General features: G+C 40.1%; 4 protein-coding genes across 7 annotated transcripts in view; 2 read left to right on the plus strand and 2 right to left on the minus strand.

Moving 5' to 3' along the window:
* Window positions 1-6454, plus strand: part of scaper (S-phase cyclin A-associated protein in the ER) — a 73674-nt gene extending 67220 nt beyond the window's left edge. For all 3 annotated transcript variants that reach the window (XM_049574602.1, XM_049574604.1, XM_049574603.1), the window contains 3 exons: window positions 4367-4558; window positions 5308-5356; window positions 5666-6454. In XM_049574602.1, the coding sequence (XP_049430559.1) occupies window positions 4367-4558; window positions 5308-5356; window positions 5666-5763 (339 nt within the window). In that variant the 3' untranslated portion in view covers window positions 5764-6454. The remainder of the gene's footprint in view (window positions 1-4366; window positions 4559-5307; window positions 5357-5665) is intronic.
* Window positions 6455-8219: 1765 nt separating this feature from the next.
* On the minus strand, window positions 8220-13071 carry isl2a (ISL LIM homeobox 2a). 2 transcript variants are annotated; one of them, XM_049574118.1, is made up of 6 exons: window positions 12623-13071; window positions 11987-12176; window positions 11397-11656; window positions 10623-10909; window positions 9453-9620; window positions 8220-8830 (listed from the first exon to the last, which is right to left on the minus strand). In XM_049574118.1, exons 1-6 carry the CDS (start codon window positions 12861-12863, stop codon window positions 8714-8716), a joined length of 1263 nt encoding a protein of 420 aa, XP_049430075.1. In that variant the 5' UTR covers window positions 12864-13071; the 3' UTR covers window positions 8220-8713. The 2 variants fall into 2 exon arrangements, with proteins under 2 accessions (XP_049430075.1, XP_049430076.1); XM_049574119.1 differs by having other exon boundaries at window positions 11987-12171; window positions 12623-12734.
* Window positions 13072-14647: 1576 nt separating this feature from the next.
* Window positions 14648-23503, plus strand: etfa (electron transfer flavoprotein subunit alpha). Its single transcript, XM_049574121.1, has 12 exons — window positions 14648-14771; window positions 15764-15913; window positions 16105-16186; window positions 16454-16536; window positions 16823-16922; window positions 17158-17268; window positions 17518-17619; window positions 17787-17855; window positions 17941-18023; window positions 19238-19303; window positions 20836-20916; window positions 22995-23503. The coding sequence occupies exons 1-12, from the start codon at window positions 14733-14735 to the stop codon at window positions 23028-23030; spliced, it is 1002 nt and encodes a 333-aa protein (XP_049430078.1). The 5' UTR covers window positions 14648-14732; the 3' UTR covers window positions 23031-23503.
* An 85-nt stretch (window positions 23504-23588) lies between these two features.
* Window positions 23589-27050, minus strand: part of tmem266 (transmembrane protein 266) — a 36742-nt gene continuing 33280 nt past the window's right edge. Inside the window, exons 10-11 of the mRNA XM_049574120.1 lie at window positions 25354-25416; window positions 23589-25259 (exon numbers count right to left, since the gene is read on the minus strand). Of these exons, the coding sequence (XP_049430077.1) occupies window positions 24622-25259; window positions 25354-25416 (701 nt within the window). The 3' untranslated portion in view covers window positions 23589-24621. The remainder of the gene's footprint in view (window positions 25260-25353; window positions 25417-27050) is intronic.

The raw sequence follows: 27050 nt of genomic DNA on the forward strand, positions 1-27050 counted from the left end.
AACCTGGGCTCTGCCAATAAGTAAGCAACAAAATGTTCTTACCTTGCTTTCAGCTTAAGATTTTTTTTTTTTCATATTCAAGTATATTTTGTCGGGAAATAAGATCCCACAGAGTTGATCTTTGCCAGTGGTCCAGTTCCTGGAATGCGTCCATTCAGTTCCGCACCAAGATGGATGGCGTTAAGGAGAATATTTAGAGCAGCTTGAGCTTTTCTCAAGCTAATGTAAGCATTGGCAGAACACAAAAGCGGCCCGACCCGAGGCCTGTGCGGTCGTGGAGACTGCTGATTCACTGTCGGCACACCAGCTTTTGTTTATATATATATATATATGCTCTAGAAATAAGGCTGCTCATAAAAAGCAGAACTTTGAAGCGGCACTATACGTAGTGATGTATTCCCTCTGCTCTGCGGGCATGAATAATTCACCTTGTCACACAAAAAGCCATTGGGAGAGTGACATATGTAGGCTTGTGTGTTTTTCAAGTGTGCCTCTGCTCGTGGGGGCCACTGAGCCATGTAGCCATATGTTTCATTGTCTGCTGCGTGCATCCGTGGAGACCTTTTGACAAAAAAAAAAAAAAGAAGAAGAACAAATGACACCTATTTTGCAACTGACATGTAACTGTGCTTCCTCTTTCCCTGAAGAGATATGTGCCGGTAATCTCCTTGTCTTTGGATACAGTGATTCATTTGTGAATCATCGGCGGTGATGATCTGTTGAACCTTTGAGCTGACGAGACTTTAATTGTAAACTGTTGACATGTTAACCCGCCTGATTCCTGCTTGCTTTTTTAAGACAGACACAAGCAATTTGAGAGTGTGGAAATCTTAAGAAAACTTTGGCCACACACACGCAAGCAGAGACCTACAAACGCACGAATACACACACAGAAGGAGGTCTAATTTCAGGTAGCGTATGAACATTTTAGAAACGTAATGGGATCCTTTTCCCTGCGCTGGCTCCTGAGATTACCTGACTCCCCTGTGCTTATGTTTCGTAAACTGTTTTCTTTATACCGGCATCACATGAGCTATGGATCACCTCTGGAGTGCACATCCCACACACATGTCCAGAGCTCAGCCTTATCTGCGGGGTCATCCCTCTTCTTCCCATTCTCTACGAGGGCGTTTCCTCTGCCCCGCAGTCCCAAGCCAAGCTTTAGGCCTGTAATTCCTGTTAACCTGATGTTGAAACGCTCCCTTCAGCAGTCCATTACAGCCAAGAAAACCAAGCCCTCACTGCCTGCAGGGTAAGTGCAGCTCGTGCAGACCGTAGGGAGCCAGCAGCGGGGGAATGCACACTTTGTATCACCCAGCAGAGTAAACAGAGGCAGAGTAACACAGACAGACACGCTCTCCACCAACTGGCAGGAGAGAGCTTGATTGTTAGCCCGGTAGATGATTTACACTGTGCTTCAAGGGTGAGCGCAGGTCCAACTGACTTTAAGTGAAGCTGAGGACATTTTTATCCCTGCAAACCTTTCAGTGAGGAGTTTCCATTTGTCTGTAACACTGTCGTCAGGTTAGTTTCACAGCAGAATTATCAGCAGTGGAGATCTGCGATGGAATGACAGTGTCAGCTCATAGAGATAAATAAAGAGTTATTAAGCTTCCCTGTGTAAACAGCAGTTTTTTTTACAGGATTTTAACACAACTGACAATTGCCTTAAAAGTCAAGTTGGAGTGTCTATGTCAATGTCTGCGTCGCTGTCCAGAGTTAATTTACACAGCGTCCTGAGCACGTCTCAATCAACCATTGTAAATGTTGTAAAGAAGCACTAGACAGTTATTTGACTGACTTTGTTTTGTGTTTTATGCTGCGCAGCTTGTCTTATCAGTGAGGCGGTCTCAGTCTGATGGATCTGGTTTGTATTGTGGATTCAAGTGTCAGATATATGGCCCTGCTCTGACACTGGTTCCTCCTGAGGTGTTGGGGCCGTCTAGACGCTACGATGAATGGAGTTTCCCCCACACATTCAAGATTGTCACTTGTCTTCTGTGCGACATCTAAATTTTCTGATTAAGTTGAAAAGAAATTAATAACTTTTCTCTCCCTCAGTGCTGCAGCCTCATGCGCACTGGCTAATTATGCTATTTGAGATTTATGCTTTATTGCACAGCTGGATGACGACTGCCTCTTCTTTTTCCTCTCCGTTCTTAAATCTGCTTTAACTTCGGTTTCCGCTCCGACACTGGATTTTCCCAGGAATTTGTTTGCGTTTCAGAACATTAACTTTACACACTCTTTGTTGTCATTGTGGACAGTAAGGAAGTTATGTAATGGAGGCGTCATAAAACCCGGCACTGTTTGAAAACGCCAGGTCTTGGAACTTAAGAAAGAACAGAGCAGCCAAGACACTTGAGTTTTTACTGGGTCTGTGTTATACTCGGGCCAGATGCACGGCTTCAGATGCTTGTTGTTAGTTTTATGATGTCAGGCTTTGAGCAGCAGATACTTCAGCTGAGCCGGGAGAGGTAACGCTGCGGCATAATCTTAAGTTGGAAACAATTTCAGGCTCTGGTGTTGCTCTTCACCTGGTAGAGGCGTGGAAAGTTGGCAGGGGACTCGATTTCTTTGTATCCTCCATACTCTTGCTGCCACCAGGTTTTTGTTTTATGTCTTTCTGCGTCAGGCACTTGAGGGTGGACAATTTGTTTAGGCAGCTGAAGATGGAACTGTGCGCAGTGGAGGATTATGAGATCGCTGGGTGATTTGTGGGTTGGATCTTCTCAGAGCCCCAGTTCAAACATCTAACACTTGCTATGGTGTTAAATTATGATACCTAAACCATAAATACTCTGGATTAAAACCCAGGAATGAATAGATTCTTTAGTTTTTGCAGAATCATGGTTTTCTAATGAGTTCAGCTGCATGAATTTATGACCCCCACAATGCCAGTTTGTCTTTGGGCAGTGTTGCAACAGACAAGATAAATATGATGATGTAGGATTTAGTGGAGAGTAGCATGAAAATGCTAAAACTGCTCGTGCTGAAAATAAGCAGCTCTACTTTTGAAAACATCCAGAGCTTGCCCTTTTTTTTTTTTCCTTCCGTCAGTGGATGAATTTGTCCAACGAGTCCCACATTCCTTTGTGAAAAACACTTATTGAGTCACTTAAACTGTGGGGATTTTGTTCCTCCACTGTTACGCACACCTTCAAAACACAGTCCACATCTTTGTAACGAATTCAAGATTATTCTTTAATTCAGCTCTCTGTGAAGCACACCAGAGCAGAAAGTTGGTGAAAAATTAACACTTCTGTTTCAGGTTGACAAATTCGCTGCTCTTTATATTTTTAAGTATTTGTAATGCATTCAAGTTCAGGTTGTTTGACCTGTCCATATGGATCCTTTAAACAACGGGTGATAGGAAGTGGCACTGTTTTGTGTCCCTTTGAACGTCGCTGTAGACGGCGGCTCTGAGAAACTTCACCTTGAACTGATAAAAGCGAAGAATTATCGCTTTGTTTATCCTGCTGCTCAAACTTGGAGTGCACTATCAAAGGAGAAGCCAGTGGAAGAGTATTAGAGAGTGTATTTTTAAAATCTTGTAAATCTTGTGAATTTATGTCACCATGACTTGGGGACCTCACCTTGTCCTTCTGGTTTCCATTGGTGTTTAGCCCCCCAGTCCTGTAGTCTGTACCTGTAAAGTAGTGCAGTGGGGTTTTTTCATTCCCAGGCTCAGGGGAGATGACCAGAGCATTAGGCCGGGACCCCTTCCTCTGCAGTGGTCCCCTTTCTAATCAAATGAAGCTGGGAGTGATTTGGTTTTAATACTGGTGGCCCCGGATGTGACGGTGTGTGATTGACGGGCTGTGATGGAGAGCAGGATGTCGGCAGAGTGAAAATACCATTAATGTTATTGCTCATTTCTTAAAGTGGGGGTGGCCACACTGTTGGTGGAGGTTTGCTCACCCTGCCTTTCACCCACCACCCCACTGCTTCACCCCCCCGTTGCACTATGAATGCCCTCTCAACCTGAGCTTCACTCCTGCGGGCAGTAACAAGCTTTCACACAGATTCTGTGCTTCAGTGTTGCTTAACACAAAACTTGAAAGTGAAGTTTTTAACCACCGATAATGACATCAGTTCACGTTTCCCTCTTATGTTACAGCAGCTCTGCCATTGTCGTTGGTACAAAAGAAGAACAAAACATCCCATCATTGTGTTTTATAGCCCATAATTGTGTGGTGGGAGGCTGTGCCCCCCAGGTCTCCTCCTAATGGCTGTTTGTGTGTTGTTTTAGTGGCAGATTTACATGTGGGAGGGATACAGGGCGGTGATTTACAACCAGCAGTGCCACTGACTGGCCGCCTGACTGGCTTAGTGACTGACTGGACCTGCTCCCTGTGTGTTCCAGGTGATAGTGCAGTCTGGCCGTCAGCCCAGCGTGCTGCAGAAACTGTGTCAGCTGCCCTTCCAGTACTTCAGCCACCCGCGCCTCATCAGAGTGCTCTTCCCCTCCCTCATCTCAGCCTGCTACAACAACTCCCAAAACAAGGTCATCCTGCAGCAGGAGATGAGCTGCGTGCTGCTGGCTACATTCATTCAGGTAAATATGGTGGTTGTAAAGAGATTATTATTTTACACACACATATACCATTACTTTACGATTCAGTGGTTGAAGTATCCAAGCCCAGAAAAAAAGTTTGGTAGTGCTGCATCAAAAAAACTGGTTTTAAAAACATACTAATAATTATAAACATCCTCTTTATCTTGACAGTTTCATGCGTCTAAATAAAATATCCAAACACAATAAATTTCTTTCACATCAGAAGGAAGGCCCCTCTGCATCGGCTGATTAACGCCGCTCATGTGGGCCCTGGTGAATCTGTAACAGGCAGGCTTTTTACAAAGATAAATGGCTTCCTTCTCAGTGGATTTACCTGCCACTGGTTCAACTCCCAGTAAACAGCTTGTCTCCTTCATCTTCCCCCTGACAACCCGCCCCTCACCACTCTGAAGCCACCACTGTTTAGACGCCGATTAACTTCCATTCAGTGGGAGACAAGCTATTGTCATTTCTTTCAAACAGAGCAATAATGCATGGTGTCTTGCACCGCTGCCCTCATTGTTGAGTTAACCTCGAGAGCATTCCTCAGAGTGAAGCAGTTTGATCCAGATCATTCTTTATCACCTGTTATACAAAAAACATTTAGTTTGATAAGTAAATTACAGTGTGATATAGTAGCAGCTTTAAATTCTGTTAAATATTGTATGGTTTTTTGGGGGCTGGAAGGTTTAATTGTAAATCAAATTGTACTCACACAACATTAATGCTCCTTATTAATTCCTCTATAGGACTGTGCTGCAAATGAGAAAGAATCAGACAACAAAATAAAGCATCCAGGTAAGTTACTCTGATTAATTTATCAAATATATATTAAAAAAAATTGACGGATTGTGTTGGTTTCACATTTCAAGTCCGTAAAGATGTTCTAATGATTTTTTTTTTTGATTCTTTTTTTTTTTTTTTTTTTTTTTTTTTAAATGAGTTGCGTCATGTAAAAACAGCTTTTTGATATTAATGTACCTGAGTATTGAGACATAAAATATTTTCTTTTGGCACATGTCGCTTGTTTTGGTAAAATGTGCCCATTTTAAAGGGATTTCTTTCGGACACTCTGTGTAACGTGTTTGTTCTTTTCTCTGTGTGTAGTTTCCCAGCTGCTGGATTACTGCGAGTTATCTAACCGCTTTCCAAGAGATCAGTGGGACTCAGCGCTGCAGTTTTTTCTCAAGAAGCAGGAAGAGTGATGGAGTTGCACACTGTCTTTAAAACGGATAAGCACACTATAAACACTTCAAAAGACACGTGAGATGTGGAGTTGTTTTGGGGACTTATGTTTTTCTCTTTTTTCCTCCCCAACTTAAACTCTGCACACGAGTAAATATGTTCTTCAAACTGTCAAATGTAAAGACTGTAAAGCCTTATCATTTAGTATGTTGCTGCATCTGTGTCGATTTCTTTGAAATCAGATCCACATTTAAGAGAATTTGCACAAAATGTCTTGTTTGTACGTTGCAGTTAGAACACATGCACAACTATTACATTTAACGTCTGATCAGGCCATTTGTTCCTCTTTTTGTTCCTGTTGTAGATAGAACTGGATCCTTTTTCAACACGATGACGATCTAAACCTGTAACATTTACTTATACTGTAATTTATAATTTGCCAAGTGTTTTCACCAAAACTGTTTGTGTTAATTTATTGTATTTGTCTCATTTTGAATGTGAATGACTAGAATGTTATCTGTAGTCTACATAATGCCAGTTACATGACCTGCCTTGATTGCAAACTTGTGTTAAGAGTTATATTTTTCAAGTTCACATCTTTTCTTTCCTTTAGGAGTTACTTGCAAAGTAATATATTTCATTGAGTTATATATTTCATTGAGTTATTTACCTCTGTCATGTAAAATAAAGTACTTACGGTTATTATATATATATATATATATATATTGTTCTTCTGTTTTATTCTGCATTAACTGCACAAGTTAAATTAATATTATGAGTAGGAGTCAGCAAACACTCGGTGGGGAGTTTTGTATTTCTGTCACTATGACAATGATTTTTGATAATGAAGATGTGCTAATTTGGTCTATGATTTCATGGACAGTTGCTAGTTGTAGAAAACAAATTCCAACAAGCTATTGAACCACAAAGAAACATGAATATATTTAGGTCAGGTGTGAAATACCCTCAGGAAAATCTGACGTAAAGAAATGCATTTTTAAGAATTTTGGACATTACATTTGGACCCTGTCAACGTGCCTCAATGAAGCCACGTTCACCTCCCCTGCACTGATTTATTGGACATCAATTGATAGTGTATATAGTCTGTATTCAAAATATAGTGATAAAGTTTCTTATTGTAAATGGTCCATCACTACAGCATCAGTGCTGCCCCTAGTTTTGCACATCTAGCATGATGTTGAGGCAGCATTTAGAGGCAGACTAAAGAAATTTGTTGGGAAAATAAAATAAAATCACATTTACAATATTGCCCTTTGCATTTTCCACTGCGTGAAATTGCTGCAGCATGCACCAATGCTGCTAGTTTAAAGGCATTTGGGAGCTGAAGTCCCAACATGTTAGGCTGCTTAAATTCGGACGTGTTATTACATGTTATTAATAATGAACCTATGTTTATGCTTTTTATTAATAGCTAGCCCTGTTTTGTATTTTTCTAATTAACATTTTCTTCTTAAATATATTGTTGCATCGAAGTTTAAAGATTCAGTATATCCGCATGTCTTAAAGGACTTAACAGGGATTTTGAATTTGAATGAGACACCACTTCCTTCACTGATAGAAGCCGATCCTCCCCAACAAATTGCTGAGGTGTAGTGTGTCAGTCCCGGCTTGACCTGCATGCTCTCTTGTCCAGCGGCTATTTGCCCTGTTCAGGATTCCTACTGGAATGAAAATAAACTCAAGACACGCCAGGATGCGTCCGCAGGCTGCTGGGGAGTCCCCTCAGCGCTGCGCGGCTGCGCGTTTTGTTTTGGGTCCATTCAGTGTATCCTTTGCAGGTGATGCCAGATGCAGATAAGCGGCCGCCGCTGCCTGCCCTCTGTCTAGACTTGTAACCATGGGCCTCAGGTTGGTGAGGCACTGGGACATTTGTCTAAATAAGGCCAATTTTTATCGTTTAATTACAATGATGGGAACTGGACATGATGCAGAATTTCATATAAATATAGACCCTGACTATTTTGAGGTCATGATTTTAAAAAAGTAAAGACAAATCAGGAGAGGAGGTGAACCACACAGCCTATTGTGTCTGATTCAGTGACCTATGACACACGGGCCAAATGCTTAATAATATCTTGTCAGCCATCAGTCACTGATCCACTTGGCTCAGAAATTGAGCAGGCCTAAATATAAGCAGGGTTTAGTGAAGTGGAGTTTGCAGCTTACTGACAAAAATGCACCCAAAAATGTGGATAACTGAACGTTTTAAACGCTTAAATATTCAATTTCTGATCACCCAGGCGCCATGTGTGTGAGTTCTGGCCCTTATAAAAGGTTGAATTGCAGCTCTCACCTCCACCAGACATTATAAGCAGCATGCGTTTCCATTTACCTTACAATTGATTTATTTTCTTCACTAAAAAAGCTAAATGTTTGCGGAACAAATGGATTTTACATGCAATAATCAGTTAGAACTATTGTTTTATTGATAAGATTGGCTATGTCTGTCCTCATAATAAATAATAATAACTTATTTTCTGGAGAGAAAACGCCAACAATGCGCATCTCATCCGTTTCATTAATTTACAAGAGTCGATATTGAAACATAGAAATCATGCACATGTACACAGTTTGTGTTCCTGATAAACATACTGTAACCTTCAGACGTCCCGTAACATGTTCACCACGTTATGGCCACTTTAGGCATTGGCATCATGGTAAGAAGGTCCCATATGTAGGAGCCCATAATGTCCATCAACAGCTGTGTCCTGCCGGAGTGTCCTTGAGCAAGACAGTGAGCTACAAATGCCTAAATGTAAAGGGAATAGTCAGATCTCCAATTCCTCCAGTCGGCACCTGAATGTATCCTCGAGCATAAATCCATCCGGGTCCTTTAATTCGTTTTTTTTTTTTCTTTGATTGAATGTCACTGAGGTCTCTGCGCGTCCCCCCCCTTGCAGAGGACGCGGGTGCGCGCTCGAGGAGCTCCAGCTCGACCTCGCGGCCTCTTCACGTGTCGACGGGACTCGGCACCATGCTGTTCGGTGTGTCTGGTAACTGAGACGACAGGGAGGTCACATCGCTGCCCGAGGAGTTGCCCAGAGAGCCCGACTCAGAGAAGGACACCTGCAGGAGGAAGCAGAAGGACACATCAACCAAACGGGCATTTACAAAAGGTTATTTACCAGTTTGTTTATCTGTGCGCGTGGCTAACGTCTCATGGCCCCCACTTATAGAGATATCAACATGTGGACGTGCGCATGACCACGAGGGCCAAATGGGAGCTCCAAATGGATGCAGAAATAATTATATATTTCTTTTTTTTTTCTCACACTAATCCTATCTACTAAAACATATGAAAACAAATCCCTTTATCAGTCTTGTAAAGCTCACGAGACCACATAAGCTTATCAAGTGACTCCACGTGGGGGCCAACACAAGATTTAGAAACAGTATGACGCAAGAGACAGCTTGTTTGCACTTGAATCTTTTGGAAATCAAACGCATCAGTATTACTGGATGAAATAATAGTTTCCAAGCAAACTAAATGAAGTTCACCACCACCACCACCACCACCACCATCATCATCATCATCATCATCACCGTTTTATTTTAGACCATCAGCTTAATTTGTGCAGACTATATTTTATTCATTGGGCTATAATTGAAGCTTTACAAGAGTCCCTTTGCATTATTTTCAATATCCTGTAATCTATTTTTAATAGAATTTTATTGACTGTGGTCCTACCAGCTGTTGGAAGGCGGGCTGGTCCAGGTCGCTCTGCAGGGCGAAGTCGCTGAGAGTTTTCCACGGTGGCTGGTAGGTCTGCACCTCCACTGGATTCCCCTGCACGGTGTTGTCGTGCCGGATGGGACTGCCTGCCACCAGAGGTGTGCCTGTCAGGCCCTGCAGATTCTGCAGGAGGAACGAAAAAAAAAAAAAAAAAAAGTTTGTTCCAAATATTGACAAGAGGTGTAGTTTGGACTGTGTAGAGTCACTTCAAGATAAAAGATAGGATGCAGAGATAATAAAGAAAAACATGTTCTTTGTCTGTATGAAAGAATAAACAGTCAATTTTACGCAAAACAAACAAATACAGATGCAGAAGAACATTTAACTTAATAATAAACTAACCACTTAGTAGTAAAGATTGTGCATTAAATTGATATGGGCCTGTAAAATAGCACAAATCTGATTCTGCAATATTTAAAGGATTAAAGGTGTTCTTTTCTGCCAAAAATTGCAATAATTTTTCGTTTCAAAACCATTTAATTCAATATTAAATCTACATTTTTTTGATGTATGAAAATACATGAAGGCACTATTTTTAAAAGTATTCTTTGATTTATGAAAATATATGTAGGGCTGTTTTTTTTAAATATTATTTGATTCATGAAAACACATGTGGGCCTGTATTTAAAATTAAAATGGAATAGACAAAAATGAAAAAATAAAAGCAGCTGTTTTGATCACTGTTTCTTTAAAGAACTGTGTAACGAATTATTTTCAGTCCTTTTATTAACTGAAAAATAACCGTCCAGATGGTGTTCATGTTGTGCAAACAAATCTTTTAAATATCAGATTAAGTCTGAATTATTTTCCGATTTTTTTTTCTCACTCTATCATTGTGTCTCTCCAGCACCACTGCCATTTAGTTGTTTCTTTCTTATCGAGCATGGTGTGGCAATAACACTGCACTTGAATTTTACTTGGTCCCCCTCACATTTGTTTAAATTAAACCAGAGAAGAAAATAATCACAGGTTTTGTGTGACAGTATTGACTGTAAACTAGAAAATACCTAATAAGGACATGTTGCCCAAAGTTGCCTGTAAGAAGCCTACTAATAAAATAATGTAGGCTATAATTTTGCAGTTATACCATGGCAGTATGAAAACATATTTCATAACATGACTCACGGTTTTGTCGCTGTGTTGCTGTGATTGAAGCTGCTTCATCAGGAGCGACCTCTTCTTGTCTTTGCAGCGCTTGTTCTGAAACCAGACCCGGATCACCCTGGGGCTCAGGCCGGTCATCTCCACCAGCTGCTCCTTCATCAGAGCGTCCGGTCGCGGGTTGGCGTTGTAGCAGGTCCGCAGGGTGTGGAGCTGCTTCTCGTTCAGCACCGTCCGGACCCGGGTCGTCTTCTCGGACTGCTTGTGGACGTGGTTCCGGTGATGGGGAGGATGCCGGACCGAAACCGGTTCTGAGAAGAAGAAAAATACAAATTTAAATTTAAAATAACCAGAAAATAAATATTTAATGTCTCAGAAATTATTAATTTTAAATTAAGAAATTTAAGCAACAAATAGTATGGATTTACAATTATCACTCCTGCAATTTAATATTAGGAAATATTCAATATTATTAGGCTGCTGTAAGGTCACTGCACTCAAAACTTTCCAGACATAATTTGTAGGTCTCTTTTACAATGAAACAGTGAATTATATTGATAAATTTGACTCAGTTCTTGCCCCGAAAATTATTTCAGAGTAGGCCTTTGCACACAAACTATTATTTAGTCGACTTTGTTCAAATTTTGTCTTAAAAACTAAACTTTTTTTTAAAGAAACACAAGCAGAATTGTTAAACAATAGTAATAATAATAGAGCATGCACGATTTAAGGCCTTTGCAGATAATTCCCCGGTGCACTGTTTTAGTTTTATATTTACCATGATAAACCGGTGTGTACCTGAGATGTGCAGCGTTCTGGTGTGTATGTTCCCCGGGCTGAGCGGGCTCCCTGCAGAGGCCCGCTCCACCAGCAAGCCGTGATCCGCCCGACACAGCAGCTCATCGTCCCGCAGAGAGAACTCGTCCCCCGGCAGAAGGTGACGGCTGCACACCGAGCACCGAAAACACTCCATGTGATACACATTGTCCCGGGCTCTCATCACCAGGTCGCTGCTGCAGAAGCCCATGTTACACTTTGCACATTTGATGCCAAATAACCTGGAAAGACGCACGGAGACTTCGTTGTAGATCTAAAGTGTGAATTAAATTAATCTGATGATTGTGAAGTCTTGTTCAAGCGCAAAAAGCTGTGAGTTAATATAATGATCACAGGGAAAGAATAAAAATTTGATTGCCTGCAACACAAATCTGCAGGTCTGATGATGCACACTTTTACGCACTTTCATTTGCACACCCTGCACGTTTTCCATTATAAAATTATTATTCGGTTTAATCACAGTTGCCCCCTCACTTTCTTTCCCAACTCCTGGACTCTAAAATGCAAGAAAGTAACACAAAATAATCCTGAAAACTCTCTTGCACTCCTACCTTGCATAATCTCTTTTACAGTAAGTCTTCCCGTCTCGGACGAAGCAAGTGCAGGTCTCGTCCAGGTACTGGCTGCACTCTGCACACTTGAGGCAGGCTGCATGCCATTCCAGGTCCGGGGAGACTCTCAGGATGTACTGGTCGTGTATCTGACTTCCACAGCCCACACACATTGCGATTCCCGACTTCTCTGCGAGAGGAGGGGAATGCATTAATGCAACACTGTGCTCTGCGCTCTTTTAATCCCCGTGACATCCCCGTTAAACCCCCTTCACCCCCTTCACCTTAAGGAGAGAAAATGTTGCGCGCGTATCACAACAAACATGTGGCTCCTTCCAGGAATATTACAGAATTATTATAATGAGGCCACAGGAGCTAAAAATATCACCAAGTAACCTTAAACGCACGAGTAGCACAGTTACAATATAAGTTTAAATAAAATCTATAGTGATTTTCTTTTCTTCTGGATAGGACTGATGATCACGCCTTAGTTCCAGTTTTCTATATTCTGCAAATGTCGAAATGAATCGAGCAATTAACCATCAAATCCAACCGACTATGACTTGAAAATGAAATTTAAAACTCACAACAAAGCAACGGAATGACAACAAAGGAGCAGAAAGAGGACTAACTTACTTTTTGAATGATCCCCCATATCATCCAAGAAAGAAGTGTTGAGCAGGATATCCACCATACAGGAGAAATAAGCCCAGTGCAAGCCGATAGATGGAGGAGAGGAGCGGCAGAGGAGACCGTCCCGTCCCTGGCTGGATGATGAACTTGTATTCCTCCACCGAGAGGTGGAGAGAAAACAAAGATCCTCGACCAGTGACGTCTGCAAACCTGGACCTCTGTTGGTCCGGGGAGAGGGTGCCATGCAAATCTCCTCCTGGACCCCTGCTCTGTTTTTTTTCTCTTGACTCTTTGGACTGGCTGGGAGAGTAGTTTTTTCTGTATTTTTGTCCCACAGCGCTGCCGGCCCATCCCCTTTACTGAGAGCAATTTCCCTGTTAACTCACTGTACAACTGGAGAGACTTTAATTTGTGTGAGTTTAGATACTACTGTTGTTATTTCCTTTGGCATCACATTCCCTTATTATTTATCTATGGATTATATGTCATAATAGGTTAGATATCGTTGGCTTATCCTTATATTGTGTTTTATAGCCTAATTTTGTTTTGTTATTTTGTTTTTCTCCTTCTTTTCATTTGTAAATCCATCATATTACATGTGGATTCCCTGCTAGATACAGCGTTGAACATCTAAAAATACTTAATATCAGTGGTTATGATTTGGTCACACCTATACGTTATGAAATGTGTATTATTATTATTATTATAATAGTATGAGGCTATAATTTCATTTTGTATTTAGATTTTGATTACTGTTTAAAAAAAGTAAAAACTATTAAAATGATTGCTTTTCCCTTTGTTTTTGTTCTGTTTTAGTGACTTCAATAGTTAACCAATAGTCTCAGCCGACTGTAGAGAGCCCTCTACTGGATGAAATATCATATGGAGCTCTTGGATCCACAGAGCGATCAATAAACTGCACAATTCAAGATCTAGATCTTTTTTAATTTGCATATATATGGATTATCCATAAATTATTACACCTGAGCCATATATTTTGTGATTGATAGTTGATAGAAGGCCCTGACGACAATAAATAAATACTGTAAATATGAAGGACCCAATGGATGACCGTGGGTTGGTCAATAGACTAAAGAGACGGAGGGAAGGAGTGAGAGGGAGGGAGAGGGACAGAATTCAAATTTATGAAAGGCAAAGCAGGTTTCTTTTTTGTGCAGATTTCAATTTGTCAGTTTTCTATTCCTCTCTTTCTTTCGCCCCTCTCACAGGCAGAAACATGTAGGCCACTGAAAACACAAAGTGCGTTATGCCTTATTAAAGCTGCTGAATCAAATTTACTTATATATCCAACAGAGCAGAGAAGCTTTCATGCAGCGGGTATGGCTCATAAGTAGGCTACTTCCCCAAATATAGATGATAAAAAAGAGTTAATAGATCAAAATGCAGTTTTTACAAAATATTTACATTTTAAAATCATATTTGGTTTGAATAAACGGGCTACTCCGTATCACACTGTGACGTGGGCTTTGCTGTGCACATAACTATGCTGAGGTACTTTCTGCAAGCTCTGCATTCACATATTGGTTTTTTTTTTTTTTTTTTACGTATTTGCAACTAAATGTATGCAAATATTTAACATTATTTATGACATTTAATAATATTTTTGGTCTGCACTTATTACCAGATTAATTATATCGATAGAAAGGGCAATTTAAAACAAGTGCTGTCACAGTGACATTAGCATTAAAATAGTAATAGGAAAATTGGACTTTTCAAAGCGGAGTTTAAATTGTCATAACTATTATAAAACAATGAATCGTGAATGTATCCATATATTTAAAGTATTATAATAAAGCATCAGAGAGAAAGCGATGATAACTTTTTATCTTTACTTGTATTAATTTATCATTTTTTACTTATTTTATTTTAATCATTTTTTTTATTTTGTTTTTTATTTTTGTATATTTATATTAAATTTTTATTTGTTCATGCCAGTAAAGCTATTTGAATTGAACTCACTGGAATTGAATTGAGAGATACGTCCGGAAGTTGTCGTTCTTGTTCTCGCGAGAACTCTTCGCCAACGTCAGTTTACCTTTGACACAGTTTTGTTCCTGCAGCAGTGTGGAGCAAGAAGCCTGAAGGGTCCAAGATGAACAGAGCTTTTAACAAAACGAGCCTGAAACAGCTGGTAAGAGTGAGACATTTATACTTTCACAACGCGCACAGACACTGTATTAATGTATTATGACAGACGCAGAACAAAAAAAACACGTCAGTTAGCTCACTGGATATCTGCAGCAGCTGCTAGCCAGCTGACATTAGCTAACGTTTAGTGTGAGTTAAACGTCATGGAGGTCGTGCTCGTCTGAAAACCGAGGGGATATTTTGAAATTGTGTGTGACAGCGTTGTTTGACTTATTCTTACAACAATATGTAAACATGGTTATACAGCAAAAATGCAAGTTATCAGTGTTTGTGTTCGAGCTAACGCTAGTGCTAGCTGGTGTTAGCATAGCTAGCCTAGCAGTTATGAAACCTGGTAACGGCAAACAGCAGTTATAAAACTGTTAAGCAACAACAACAGGTGTTACCAAAGCGTTACCTAAAACATTCAATGTCATTTGAGACACCCAAAGGTATATCGCGTGTTGATAACCTAATGTGGCATTTTATGGCTTCTCTTATTTATTTGACTTTATTCCAGTGACCTTTCTAAACTGATAGTGTTCAGTCTGGTCCAGATGCAGCTGGTATCATCCTGTTGCATGTCCATGCCTGATGCAGCTGTTTCAGAGGTTGCACTAACCTGAGTGTCCACCTCCTCTGTTAGTAGCCTTAAATCCAAGACAAACACTATGTAATTACATTAATCAAATTATTTGGAGCTGATACTATGAATAAATAACCTATACATATTTGATCAGAAATGACAGCTCAGAAATCTAAATCTTATGTGGCAATATTGATTTAGTATTAGTTTTTATTGTTATTTGATCAGTTTATGAAATGTTTTATCAAGATTAAAAAGCACACTTTTGTGACAAAACTGGCACAGTTCTAGCAGTGTCTGTAAACCATCTGTAATATGACAGGCTGTTCAAAAGGCAGCACTACCAGATCTTTAATCTTACTGATGTGTGAGTGCATTGGATACTCAGGTGTTCTTGTTTTCTCCAACAGACAGGTATCATCCAAAGGTTTCAAAGCACCTTGGTGGTTGCAGAGCACAACAATGACAAGCTGACCCCGATTACACTCAATGCCATCACTGCTGCCAGTAAGCTGGGAGGAGAGGTGTCCTGTCTGGTGGCTGGAACAAACTGTGCACAGGTAGGCAGAGCTTTTCAGAATGACCTGCTTAAGGGATCATTAAACATTTTGTATTGTGATATAATGTAGATGTGTCATAAACATATGGGGAAGTAGAAACACAGAATGGTTTAGAATGTACATATTCACAGCGACAAAAAATATAGACAGTCACAAGAAGAAGATAAATGAGATGGTTTTCTGTCTCTCAGGTTGTGGAGGAAATCAGCAAAGTACAGGGTGTGAAGAAGGTTCTTGTTGCCCAACATGATTCTTACAAAGGTGCCCTGGCAGGTATGTAACATGAAATTTAAGCTTCAACACATCCTGTTGTTTTTGGCAATGAACTGCTTCATATTTGCACAGTTCCATACATTCACAACTTGATGATGTTGTGAATGTGGCAAGGGCATTTTGGCAGTATTTACTGAGGAAGGGGAGCTTGTTTTTCATTTGATCCCTGCTCATTTGTTCAAGCTTGACTGAACTGGCTCAGATGCAGTCATAGGCGGCTGATACCTGATTTTGTTTCAGCTCTCTCATTTTCCTGTTCTTCCACAGAGGAGTTGACTCCACTTATTCTGCAAACACAAAAGCAGTTCAATTTCACCCACATCTGTGCTGGTGCATCTGCCTTCGGAAAGGTAAGTAGTGGATAAAAGTAGTACTTTTATTATTTTCATTTTTATATTTTGAAATACATTTATTTTCTAATTTGTTAGTGGAGATGAGTTTCTATTGTACCACATACTCATCAATTCTGAAAGTTAGAAGCTGATCAAATATATTAGTTTTACAAAATATACAACAATTCACAAAACTTTATGTGTAGTTTATCATCTAAGAACGTGAGTCCCTCTTTCTCCTTTTGATTTGTCATTAGGTTGATCAGTACATATTTCCCTGCTTATTCATCATTTTGTTCTGCAGAACCTGCTTCCCAGAGTGGCTGCCAAGTTGGATGTTGCTCCAGTATCAGATATCATTGAGATTAAGTCTCCAGACACTTTTGTCAGAACCATTTATGCTGGTAAGCCCTGTTATTATGGTTAAGAAAACAACAAATGCATGCTTGATTAATATTGACATGCTTCAGAAGAAATGTTAAGTCAAGAAACCTGGATTTGGTACAGCCTTGATATGACGCAGATGTAACTTAAATACTATTAAGTCTATGCAACAGGATTTGTCTCTAGCAAGTTTTCATTGACAACTTCTCTGTGCTTTTTAAATATTTGATGTTAATTATGTTTTTAATTAAATAGGAAATGCTCTCAGCACTGTGAAATGTAATGAGCCAATCAAGATCTTCACAGTCAGAGGGACATCCTTTGAGGCAGCTCCAACACAGGGAGGAAGTGCCAAATCAGAAGAAGGTACAGTAGCTTTCTGATTCATCGAGAGAGCTCTGAGATGGTGCATGCTGAGATATGACTTGATATTATGTATGTTGAAGTATTATTGTAGGTTTCTTTTTGGGGTAATTGATTAACCACTTTTGATCATTTGTTAATTAAATAAGATGCTGTATACCACACAGAAACACCTATAGATAATATTTGTTTATCATTACAAATATATTTTATTCCTCATTGTCATTTGTGATCCTTATCTGTTGACTGCAGTTGCTCCGTCTGCTCCCGCTGGGATTTCTGAGTGGGTGGAGCAGAGTCTGACAAAGAGTGACCGTCCAGAGCTGACCAGCGCTAAAGTTGTGGTGTCAGGAGGTGGGAAATCTTTTTGTGTTCTGAAGTAGAAATTATGGCAAAAGTAATGTCACATTTTGTTTGCAAAGTCACTGTCTGTTTTTCAAGTGGTCATTTGGGCTTGCGGACAACTAATTTGCGTATTTGTTTTCTTAATTTAGTAGAATAATGTTGTTTTCTTTTCTTAGGAAGGGGCTTGAAGAGTGGAGATAACTTCAAACTGCTTTATGACCTTGCTGACAAGCTGAATGCTGCAGGTAGAATTTTCAAAATTATTTTGTTATTAATCACTATTATTTTTTACTAAAGAAGGATTTAAGCTGCATAATATTCTTTTTGCAGTTGGTGCATCCAGAGCAGCAGTGGATGCTGGGTATGTTCCCAACGACATGCAGGTTGGACAGACGGGCAAGATTGTAGCACCGGTAAGTTATTCATTTTCTGAAGTGGTAGTTTGAACTAAGTTTATCTTGTGTGGCAAATAAATCATGTTTAAAGGTACAAAATGCTTGAACTCGGTTCAGAGTAGACAAATCTGTTGAGTTAGACAAATGCCTGTTGGCCTCTACAAAGCACTCTTTACAGTGCAGTATGATCAGGGTGGCTGCTCTGCCCTTTTAAAAAGGTTAACTTCCCATTATGCGATTCAGCCGGGTTAGCCCTGCTGTGATTATCCACACATTAGGCCCTGCAAAATGTACTTAATGGCACATTCAGGGCCCTAAATGATTTAGCTGATCCATTAAAGTAGAGTGCAGTGGATGTCTGGTCAGAGGCTCAGGCCAGGCCAGACTGTCCAAATTGGATTTTCCAAATGTTATGACAAGCTTGTTGAATTTGGTTAAGTAGATAGAATATATTTTAAATCTAATTTGTTTTTTACCATAGCAATATAAAATGTTGTGTATTGAGAAAAATGAAAGATTTGCATTTTTTTTAAAAGTGTATGCATTTAAGATAATTTTTTCTCTGCTGGTTTAACTATAATTTATCATTGCAATATTTAGTGAAAACAGTCAGAATCAAGTGTTTGAAAAGTGATTGGTAGCACCACATCTTTTTTAGGGACTTAATAGCAAAGTGATTACATACGGATGCACCACTTATTTTTTTAGAATTTTTTAAAACAAGTTTTTCGTTTCACTTCTCCAGTTTTGGCTATTTTGTTTAGGTTTATTACATTAAATCCAAATATAAGTCCATTTAAATTACAGGTCATAATGCCACAAAATAGGAAAAATGGGGTGACTACTTTTGCAGGGCTCTGTAAAAGTGGAAATTTGCAGATGCTGTTGCTTTATGCATTTTATTTTATGCATTTTTTGCAGTTAGAGACTTAATTGTGTTCCCATATTGATGCTCTGGTCCTCTGAGACTCAAGCTACAACATTAAACACTGAAATATTCATATGGCAGAGATGCATTTCCCAGAGGGTTTGGGAAGATAAGGGGGCAGCTGATCCTTTGCACACTAGGCCCAGCATCTACCCTCTACTAGATTACACAACCATGGTCATTACCATCAGTCAGCTCTGCTATACTGTAGTTCTGAGGTGTACTTTTTCCACAGGCTTGAGATTACACTTCATGTCTACAAGGAAGTAACACTTGTTTGGTTGTCTTCTGTTCATGTTCACAGGAGTTGTACATTGCTGTTGGTATCTCTGGAGCTATTCAACACCTGGCTGGAATGAAAGATAGCAAGGTAAAGCTGCTGGAGCCACTTGAAAGGATTTTAGGGTTTTTCCCCCATGCATTTTCTTTTACCTGTTTTTTCCTATGTATTAAACAGAACAGACTTTTCCACTTTTAGTTTAGATGTTCTGAAAGACACTGAGCTTTAAATGGTAAATTTGGTGTTTTCCAACCGGGACCCTGTTTTCCCATGTTTTTGTGTCCTAATGACAAATGGGAATGATTTTTGAAACTGGTCCAGTATTGAGCAAGAGCGCTGCAGGCAACAGTGGCAAAACAGGCTGCCATGTAACCACTCGAGGCATGTTAGCATCATCAGTTTTCATCCTCTGAAAGTGCTTATTTTTGCCACCAGCAGTCTCAGGTTATCATTTTAAGTGTCTGACAATTAGAGAAAGATCTTTTTTTTTTCTTTAACCGGAAACAGCCGTGAAACCACCATCGTCAAATCCATCAGACTCCATTTAAATAAACAGTAACTTTAGGGTGTATAAATCCAGCATATTTTCAGATCTGAATTAAGGGTTTATTTCAACTAAATTAGAGTCGGTCATTGTTGAAACAGTGGAACACGAATCAAGACAATTTTCACATGTTGTCAGTGACTTAAAATAATAATCTGAGCCTGTCATTGGCAAAAACAAGCACTTGTATTGCATGTAAATTGATGGTGCGAACACTCCCTGAGTGGTAACATTGCAGCATATTTCGCTGCTGCCATCTGCAGCCCTCATGCTCAGTACTGGACCAATTTCAAGAAGTGTTGTTCTCATTAGTCAATTGGACAAAAAACTATGGGAAAATAGGTTCCAGGTTGAAAATGATGAGTTACCCTCTAAGAAGCCTGACTCTTGTTTGGTCACAGACATTTGGCAGAATTTGGAATTGGTACCACATGAAATATAATTTGAAGTTGCATGTCAGTGTCTGCGTGTACACGTCACACACACACAGCGAATAGACACCATCCACAAACAAACCTCTGGTTACCATACCATACCTTTGCTTTGATGTTTCTAAACCAAATGTTGTCACTTTCTGCATGTTATGTCCATGGCCCAGGAAAGTTCAGTCAATACCTGAGAGCATGAGCTACCCTCTCAAAGCCGTAAACCAGAGAAGCAAGTCTCAAACTTATGATGTCATAGGATATAAAGTCTGGGCTGCTCCATAGACAATAAATAGGAGCCTCGTTTTGTGGACCCACCAATGGTTTTGTTTCCTTTTTATACCTAAATGAAACAGAAAATGTACACATGTGCTCAGAACGTTTCCTTGGCTGGCATCACAAATTTGAGTTATAGCACCCTAGTTTTTAGGATTTGGGAGAGAGTTGCTCATGTTTACTGATACTTTTGGACTGTCTTAAACCATGGGAATAACATGTATGACTTTTTAAAATAGGTACAGTTCCCCTTTAAGTCTGAATTCCATTTTTATTAATTGAGTGGGAGTGATTATTGTTTCTCTGCATTTAAGACAGTTTGTTCATTATTTTGTTGTGTTCAAGTACTAAATATGTTGGGGTTTTTCTTTATTCAGACTATTGTTGCTATCAACAAGGACCCAGAGGCTCCCATTTTCCAGGTTGCTGACTACGGCTTGGTCGCTGATCTTTTCAAGGTAAGTATCTGGGATTGATATTCCTGCAAACAACCAAGCAGCGAGTCAAAAACACCACTCATGCACCTTCTTCATATGCTCTGAGAGCCCGGAGTCCAGAGTGACAGTCAGAGTATAACATTTGCTTTCTCACTGATAAATTTTGCACGATGCCTTATTCCACCTAATGGAAATGTGCAACTGTTGAATTATTAAGTCCTTGAATTAATCAGAGGAGAGTTGTGGCGGAGCTTGCCATGAAGAGAGAAACACATTAGCACCGTGGAAGATAGAAAAAGTGATCAATAGTTACTTAAAAGGTGGCTTCAGTTTGTGTTCAGCTTCTACTTGCCAGGGTTCTTTCACGCATAGTTGCTTTCTTGTATCTAGCTGGTACTTGAGGATAGCGAGCCAGGAGTGTTGGCACGACTAACAGTGGGGTCCAGTGCTGCTTGTGAAAGGCTAGTAGGTTATATTTTCATGTGTGTCCTGTTGGTCATGTTTTATTTAGCCCCCCAGAGTGCATGAGCAGCACAGGTGTCCCGACAAACTCTGTAGGAGTGATTAGTAATAATAGCTAGTGGCAGTAGAGTTGTGACCTACTGGGTGAGATCGGCTTACATGTGATCACTCCTCAGATAGCTGATTAAAATGGAAGGGCTTTCTACTTTTCCGCCTCAAATGGACAATTGATACCCTGGACCAACTCGGGGAGTGTCTGATGATTCAGTTCTGAAGTTGCTCATCTCACAAGGAGAGGCATTTGAATAATTTTGTACTCATATTTACCATAAAATGCTTTTTGAATTTGTCTTCTTAAAAACTACACAGCTGGCATTATCAGCATGTTAATTTATGGGCCAGATGCCTCCCCTTAAGAATCTTGCTCTGCATTTGTCAACCTTGCAAACACAGTGATGAATGTTTGCAGCCTGCTGCAGTCTTGATAAATCTCAGACAAAAGTCAGTGTGCTCATTTAAACCGTTAAGCACCAGCATGCACAATGCATTGTTTAATAAACTCATAAATCTTGTTTTATGGAATATGCTGGGAATAATATTGACAGGTGTAAGAGAACATTTATCCCCACAAGTAAAGCCTGGGAATATTTCAGGTGGTCTCAGCAGTTATTAAGAGGAAGAGAATTTTTTCTAAATGCCCAAAATATGTCCACAGTGTATTAGTTTAAGAGTGATTAATTTTAAAAGACATGGGAGCATTTACAATCATGTAGTTTCAGGACTGCAGCAAATGCCTGCTGTAAATACACTTAAAGGAATACTTGTGAAGGAAACTTTGTCTTCGTGCCTTCATGGTGAATAAAGAATCCAAAAATGGAGAAAATTCTGGATGAATGAACAGCAACACTTTATCAAAATATCCATTTACAAGCTTGTGCAGTGTACTCCAAGTCTCATTTATCCAATCATATGCTCATTACTTGCTAAACAGCTCTTTAAAAAGTGAAACTAGTCTATGCTCTCTTTAGAGCCAGACTCCATTGACAAAAACAGTAATTTTACCTCACTGAACACAGGAGCTGCTGGTCTACCACTGCCTCAGTTTGTAGTTTGTTTGTGTTTTTGTGCAGCTTTACTGAATCCAAACCAACCTTTTAAAACACCAAAGTCACACAATAACACAAACAAATTATCGATTGAGGCAGTGGTAGACCAGCAGCTCCGGTGTTCAGTGAGGTAAAATTACTGTTTTTGTCAGTGGAGTCTGGCTGTGAAGAGAACATAGACGAGTTTCAATTTCAGTTCAGTTCCCTGTTGGTAAGGGCTGCCTGTTTGGGAAGTACTGAGCATACAACTGGATAAATGAGAGAGGTTTTGAGTAAGTTGTTATATGTAGACCCCTTTTACTTCAATTCATCGAAAATTCTCTCAGATTTTGGATTCCTCATTCACTGGAGGCGTGCAAGAAAAAGTTTCCTTCACTAATTTAATGTAAGACGGGGCGAGTAATTGTTATACAAATCATTTTGGAGGGTGAAGTATTCCTTTTCCAAAATATTCTGAGAGTTGCGTTCTGCTATAATGTTAGTGTAAAATGCTGGTAGAATATTGTATTAACTTCACTGTTTTCTCTTCAGGCTGTTCCTGAGATGACTGACGCACTGGGCAAGTGAGGAGAGAAACAAAGTCCCCGCAAACCTCCACCGCACAGCCAGAACCTGCAGTAGGAACACTACAGAGAGTGACCACAGGCACCCATAGCCACTGCCTTAAATTTCTTAAAGCTGTGAGTGTTTGCGAGCAGAAATAATTCATCATCAACATCTTCTCTTTGACTGGAAACAGAAAAAGAAATATCAATCTAGAAATAATTGCCAGTTTTTATAAATACTGTACATGTATTAAATATAAATGAATAAGCTTGTACTTACCTGGGGGCGGTGTTTTATGCCTTTAGTAGTACCTGTGTTGTAATTGTATTTAATTTTATGATACAGCAGAGAAGATTTTTGAAAACGCTTGACTTGCCTCTCGACCTTTGACGTAGTTGACTGTAAGATGTAGCTCTTCATGCCTTCTTAGAGGATGCGTAGTCACTGAGATGCTCTTGGAAGATGGTATAATAAATTGAAAACTAATAACTTGCCATGTTTTCTCTTTATTGATTCATTTTGCAGTACCCTCTCTCCATGATCAAGATAGAAAATGCCTGTTGACAGTACAATAAACAGGGTTATTTTCGATATTTAAGAGGCAAATCTTCAAGGTTCATGCTATGATTTTCTTTTTCGACATTTTAACTAGCTCATCTTCAAGTCCCTTGCTATTTTTGGCTGTGATAAACCCAGTCTGAAATATTTACACAGCTCCCAAATATTAAAATCATAAAAAGGTAATATTTTGGACCTGAATGATATCAAATCTATCATGTGCAGGTAGCTTTTTTTTAAAATGAATTTGGTGCATGTGGGACATGCTGTCATTTGCAAAATCTCAGTAAACACTGACTCAGCTGGGTTTGGTCAGATTCCAGTCATGGCACCTGGATAAAAACTCTCTGAATCACTTGAATCATCCATCAGTCAAAAGTTTCCCACACTCTTCCCTCTCATAGACTTTAGATAAAAATGTTAACATTGCTAATATAGAAAGACAAAGATTAGAAAGAAGTCGAGACTGATCCAATGTACCCTGCAGCAGTCCTGTCAAAGAGGACTGTTCTTTGTGAGTTTGGAGACACTGGACTGACTATCAAAACAGCTGATACACCTGCACTTGGGATTAAGTCATGCCTTGTAGCTTGCAGGAAGTGATTCACAGTTTGTGGCCCTCCAATACGTCATCTCATCTGTCCAGCGTCTCCAATTCCTACAAAGTGTATCAGAGGAACTAAGCCCTCAGCACCATCCCCTTGAACCACAACTTAACATATCAAAAGCCAGATTTTTTTTTCTGTGCAGACCAGATGTCTGAAAATTTTGGGCTCGAGCCCTGTTGCTGGTTTCTTTTGGTAAAATTTTTCATAAAACTCAAAAAATGTTTTTGTGAGTGTCAATTCCTGATAAGTGGTGCCTGATAACATCTTTGCCTCCTCCAGTCTTTCATGCCCTCTTGTTTTTGTGCTGCTCTGGCAAGTTCATCCTCTCAGTCCCAACAGTACAAAGAGGATGACAGACATACTGTTCATGTGCCAGTGACTCCCATCAACACCGGAGTTTAGTAGAGCGTTCATTTTTGTGGTTGTTCCACATGTCAGGCGGAGTCCTATGTCTCTGACAGACGGCTGACAGGGGCGTCTACTGGCTCCATCATCCTGTACTTCTCCTCTAGGAGAGGCTCGTTGCCCTGCAGATGGATGAGAGGCTTGGAGTGCAGCCCGACTCTGCTCTCTTGGTTCCTCTTGTTGTAGATGTTGACCCTGTGCTCCAGCTCAGGGCTGGTTTTGGTGGAACCTGCCGGGCTGGGGGGTTTAAGGTTGACGGGGTCCAGGCCCTTTTGGGTGAGACAGGCGTTCTCGGACAAAGAGGAGAGCAGTTCCTGCATCACAGCGCTGGGACTCCCTCGCGGCTGAGTGCCCAGGGCGAGAGGGCTGCTGTAGGGCGGAGGGTAGCAGCGTTGGTCGCTGTAATCTGTGGAGGTGGAGGCCTCCCGCACCGTGGAGCTGCAGTCCGTGGTGGAACCCAGTGTGTGGCTGCTGATACTGTGCTGGCGTGCGCTGAAGCTGCTGCGGGACACTGTGGTGGTGGAGGCTTCACTGACGGAGCTGCCCGTGCGCTGCAAGCGGCTGGACGGCACTGCGTCGGCACTCACCAAAGAGGAGGGAAGCTGGCTGGGGTTGTTAGGCAGGTGCACGTCTATGGCTGCTGTGGTGATGACACGTGCAGGGTCTGGGATCCCCATGTCTACAAGAACAACACATAATGCACAGGACCTTGAGATGTGGTGATGCTACATGGGGTGTAGAAAAGAGTGAAGCAGGATCATGTTGATGCTCACCGCTGCTTGGCTCACTGTAGTACTGGCTGATGTAGTTGTTCATGTCATCTTGACCATGGTGATCTGAAGAGGAAAGAAACAGCCACTTAATGTAATTAGTCTTGAATTTAGAAGTTAATTAAATGTAGTGTTTCGCAGTCCAATGTATGAACAGAAACTTTTTAAATTATTCAGAATCCATGCAACTTGGTTATGATTAGAAAGTGGCAACACTACCCTAAGTCCTTTAATTTTCCATTTATTTAATAAATGATTTCTAACACAATATACTGTGTTTGTAAGCAGATAACTTCTCCTGTGGGCACCCATAATAGAGGCTGATGTACAAACAAATGATAATCTAGTATAACAAGATTGTAATAATATAAAATATGTCTTCATATGAAAAATTAAACACTTGTCATGTGTTCATATACTGCTTACAAATGCTAAATTGGGGGACTTAAAGGTTTAGTGTGTAGGATTTAGGGAGATATGTTGGCAGAAATGGAATATATTATAAGTATGTTGTCTTTAATTTATAATCACCTAAAAATTAAAAAAAATGTTGTGCTTTAATTACCTTAGAATGAGATGTTTATATCTACATAGGGAGCAATAGCTCATCTATGGAGATGAGATCCTGCCATTTTGCATCGCCATGTTTCTACAATAGCCCAGAATGGACAAACCAAACACTGGCTCTAGATAGGACAACTTGAGTTTTTTGCATTGTAGCTAAGAGCCCCTCCACGACGAGCAGTGTCCGAATAACACAGATCTGCCATATTCAGTGTTTTTACCAGTTTAAATCACCCGTTCTGTTTGTTTTGACGAGAAAGGGACCTCTGTGGATGATGCACTCCTGAACATTAAAAAAAGGTGAGCACATATTAGCATGAGCTAGGCTAACAGCCCTCCTACATGCCAAACAGTGTAGGAGAATCACTGATTTATCATGTGAAACTACTTTATTGAGTGTTCTTAGTGGTTTTAATCACCATGTACAGTTGTTGTTAGAACGAAAGACCTCTGCGGATAATTCGGTTCCTGGTAAAAACCTCCCAAACAATTAACACTGAATGAATTCTAATGGGGAAAAGTTTCAGCTGGTTGTAATTCTCATTGCTAGATGCCACTAAATCTTCCTGAATCTTTAATACTGTACCTTAAAGCTAAAAGTGTTACCTAGAAAACTCTCAGTACCAAAATATATGAATGCAACAAATTATGATTCATTTTTAGTTAACATTCTGTTTGTTTTCAGTTGATTTAATCAATAAAATGTAAAACAGTTGTGGAAAAAGCCAAAACAAACACGCTTCCAGAGCCCTAAGGTGATGTCTTAAAAAAATATTCATTTTACAACCATACAAAGCAGAAAATCTTCACATTACAGAAGGTGAAATGAGGAAATGTTTTCCTCTTTTTCTTGATAAATAATGTAAACAACCAATCAATCACTGATATTGTCATTTTCTATTAATGGATAAGTCGCCAAATTTGTTTAAGCATTAATAAGCAACTTTTGGTGTGGATGATGTTGACAGATCCTAAATCAGTACAAGTGTTTCTCTAAAGTGCTATCCAGGGTCCCAAAGGACTGAGGGATGGCTCATACTCATTCATGTTTAGGTTTAACATATTCATTTTATGGACGTCCCAAGAGGCCTGCTCATTGTTCAGCCTGGACTGCGACAGCGACCATCCCCGGATGA

The sequence above is a fragment of the Epinephelus fuscoguttatus genome, linkage group LG4 (assembly GCF_011397635.1).
Source record: "Epinephelus fuscoguttatus linkage group LG4, E.fuscoguttatus.final_Chr_v1".
Taxonomy (NCBI): Eukaryota; Metazoa; Chordata; class Actinopteri; order Perciformes; family Serranidae; genus Epinephelus; species Epinephelus fuscoguttatus.

Bases quoted from the DNA above. Each gene is read 5' to 3' on its own strand.
- isl2a (XM_049574118.1), bottom strand. From the start codon at position 12,863: ATGGCACCCTCTCCCCGGACCAACAGAGGTCCAGGTTTGCAGACGTCA. The intron at 10,910-11,396 runs GTACACACCGGT...TCTTCTTCTCAG, and splicing joins CAGAACGCTGCACATCTCAG to AACCGGTTTCGGTCCGGCAT. The intron at 8,831-9,452 runs GTAGGACCACAG...TTCCTCCTGCAG, and splicing joins AGCCCGCCTTCCAACAGCTG to GTGTCCTTCTCTGAGTCGGG.
- etfa (XM_049574121.1), top strand. From the start codon at position 14,733: ATGAACAGAGCTTTTAACAAAACGAGCCTGAAACAGCTG. The intron at 17,856-17,940 runs GTAGAATTTTCA...TTCTTTTTGCAG, and splicing joins TGACAAGCTGAATGCTGCAG to TTGGTGCATCCAGAGCAGCA. The intron at 19,304-20,835 runs GTAAAGCTGCTG...TTCTTTATTCAG, and splicing joins CTGGAATGAAAGATAGCAAG to ACTATTGTTGCTATCAACAA.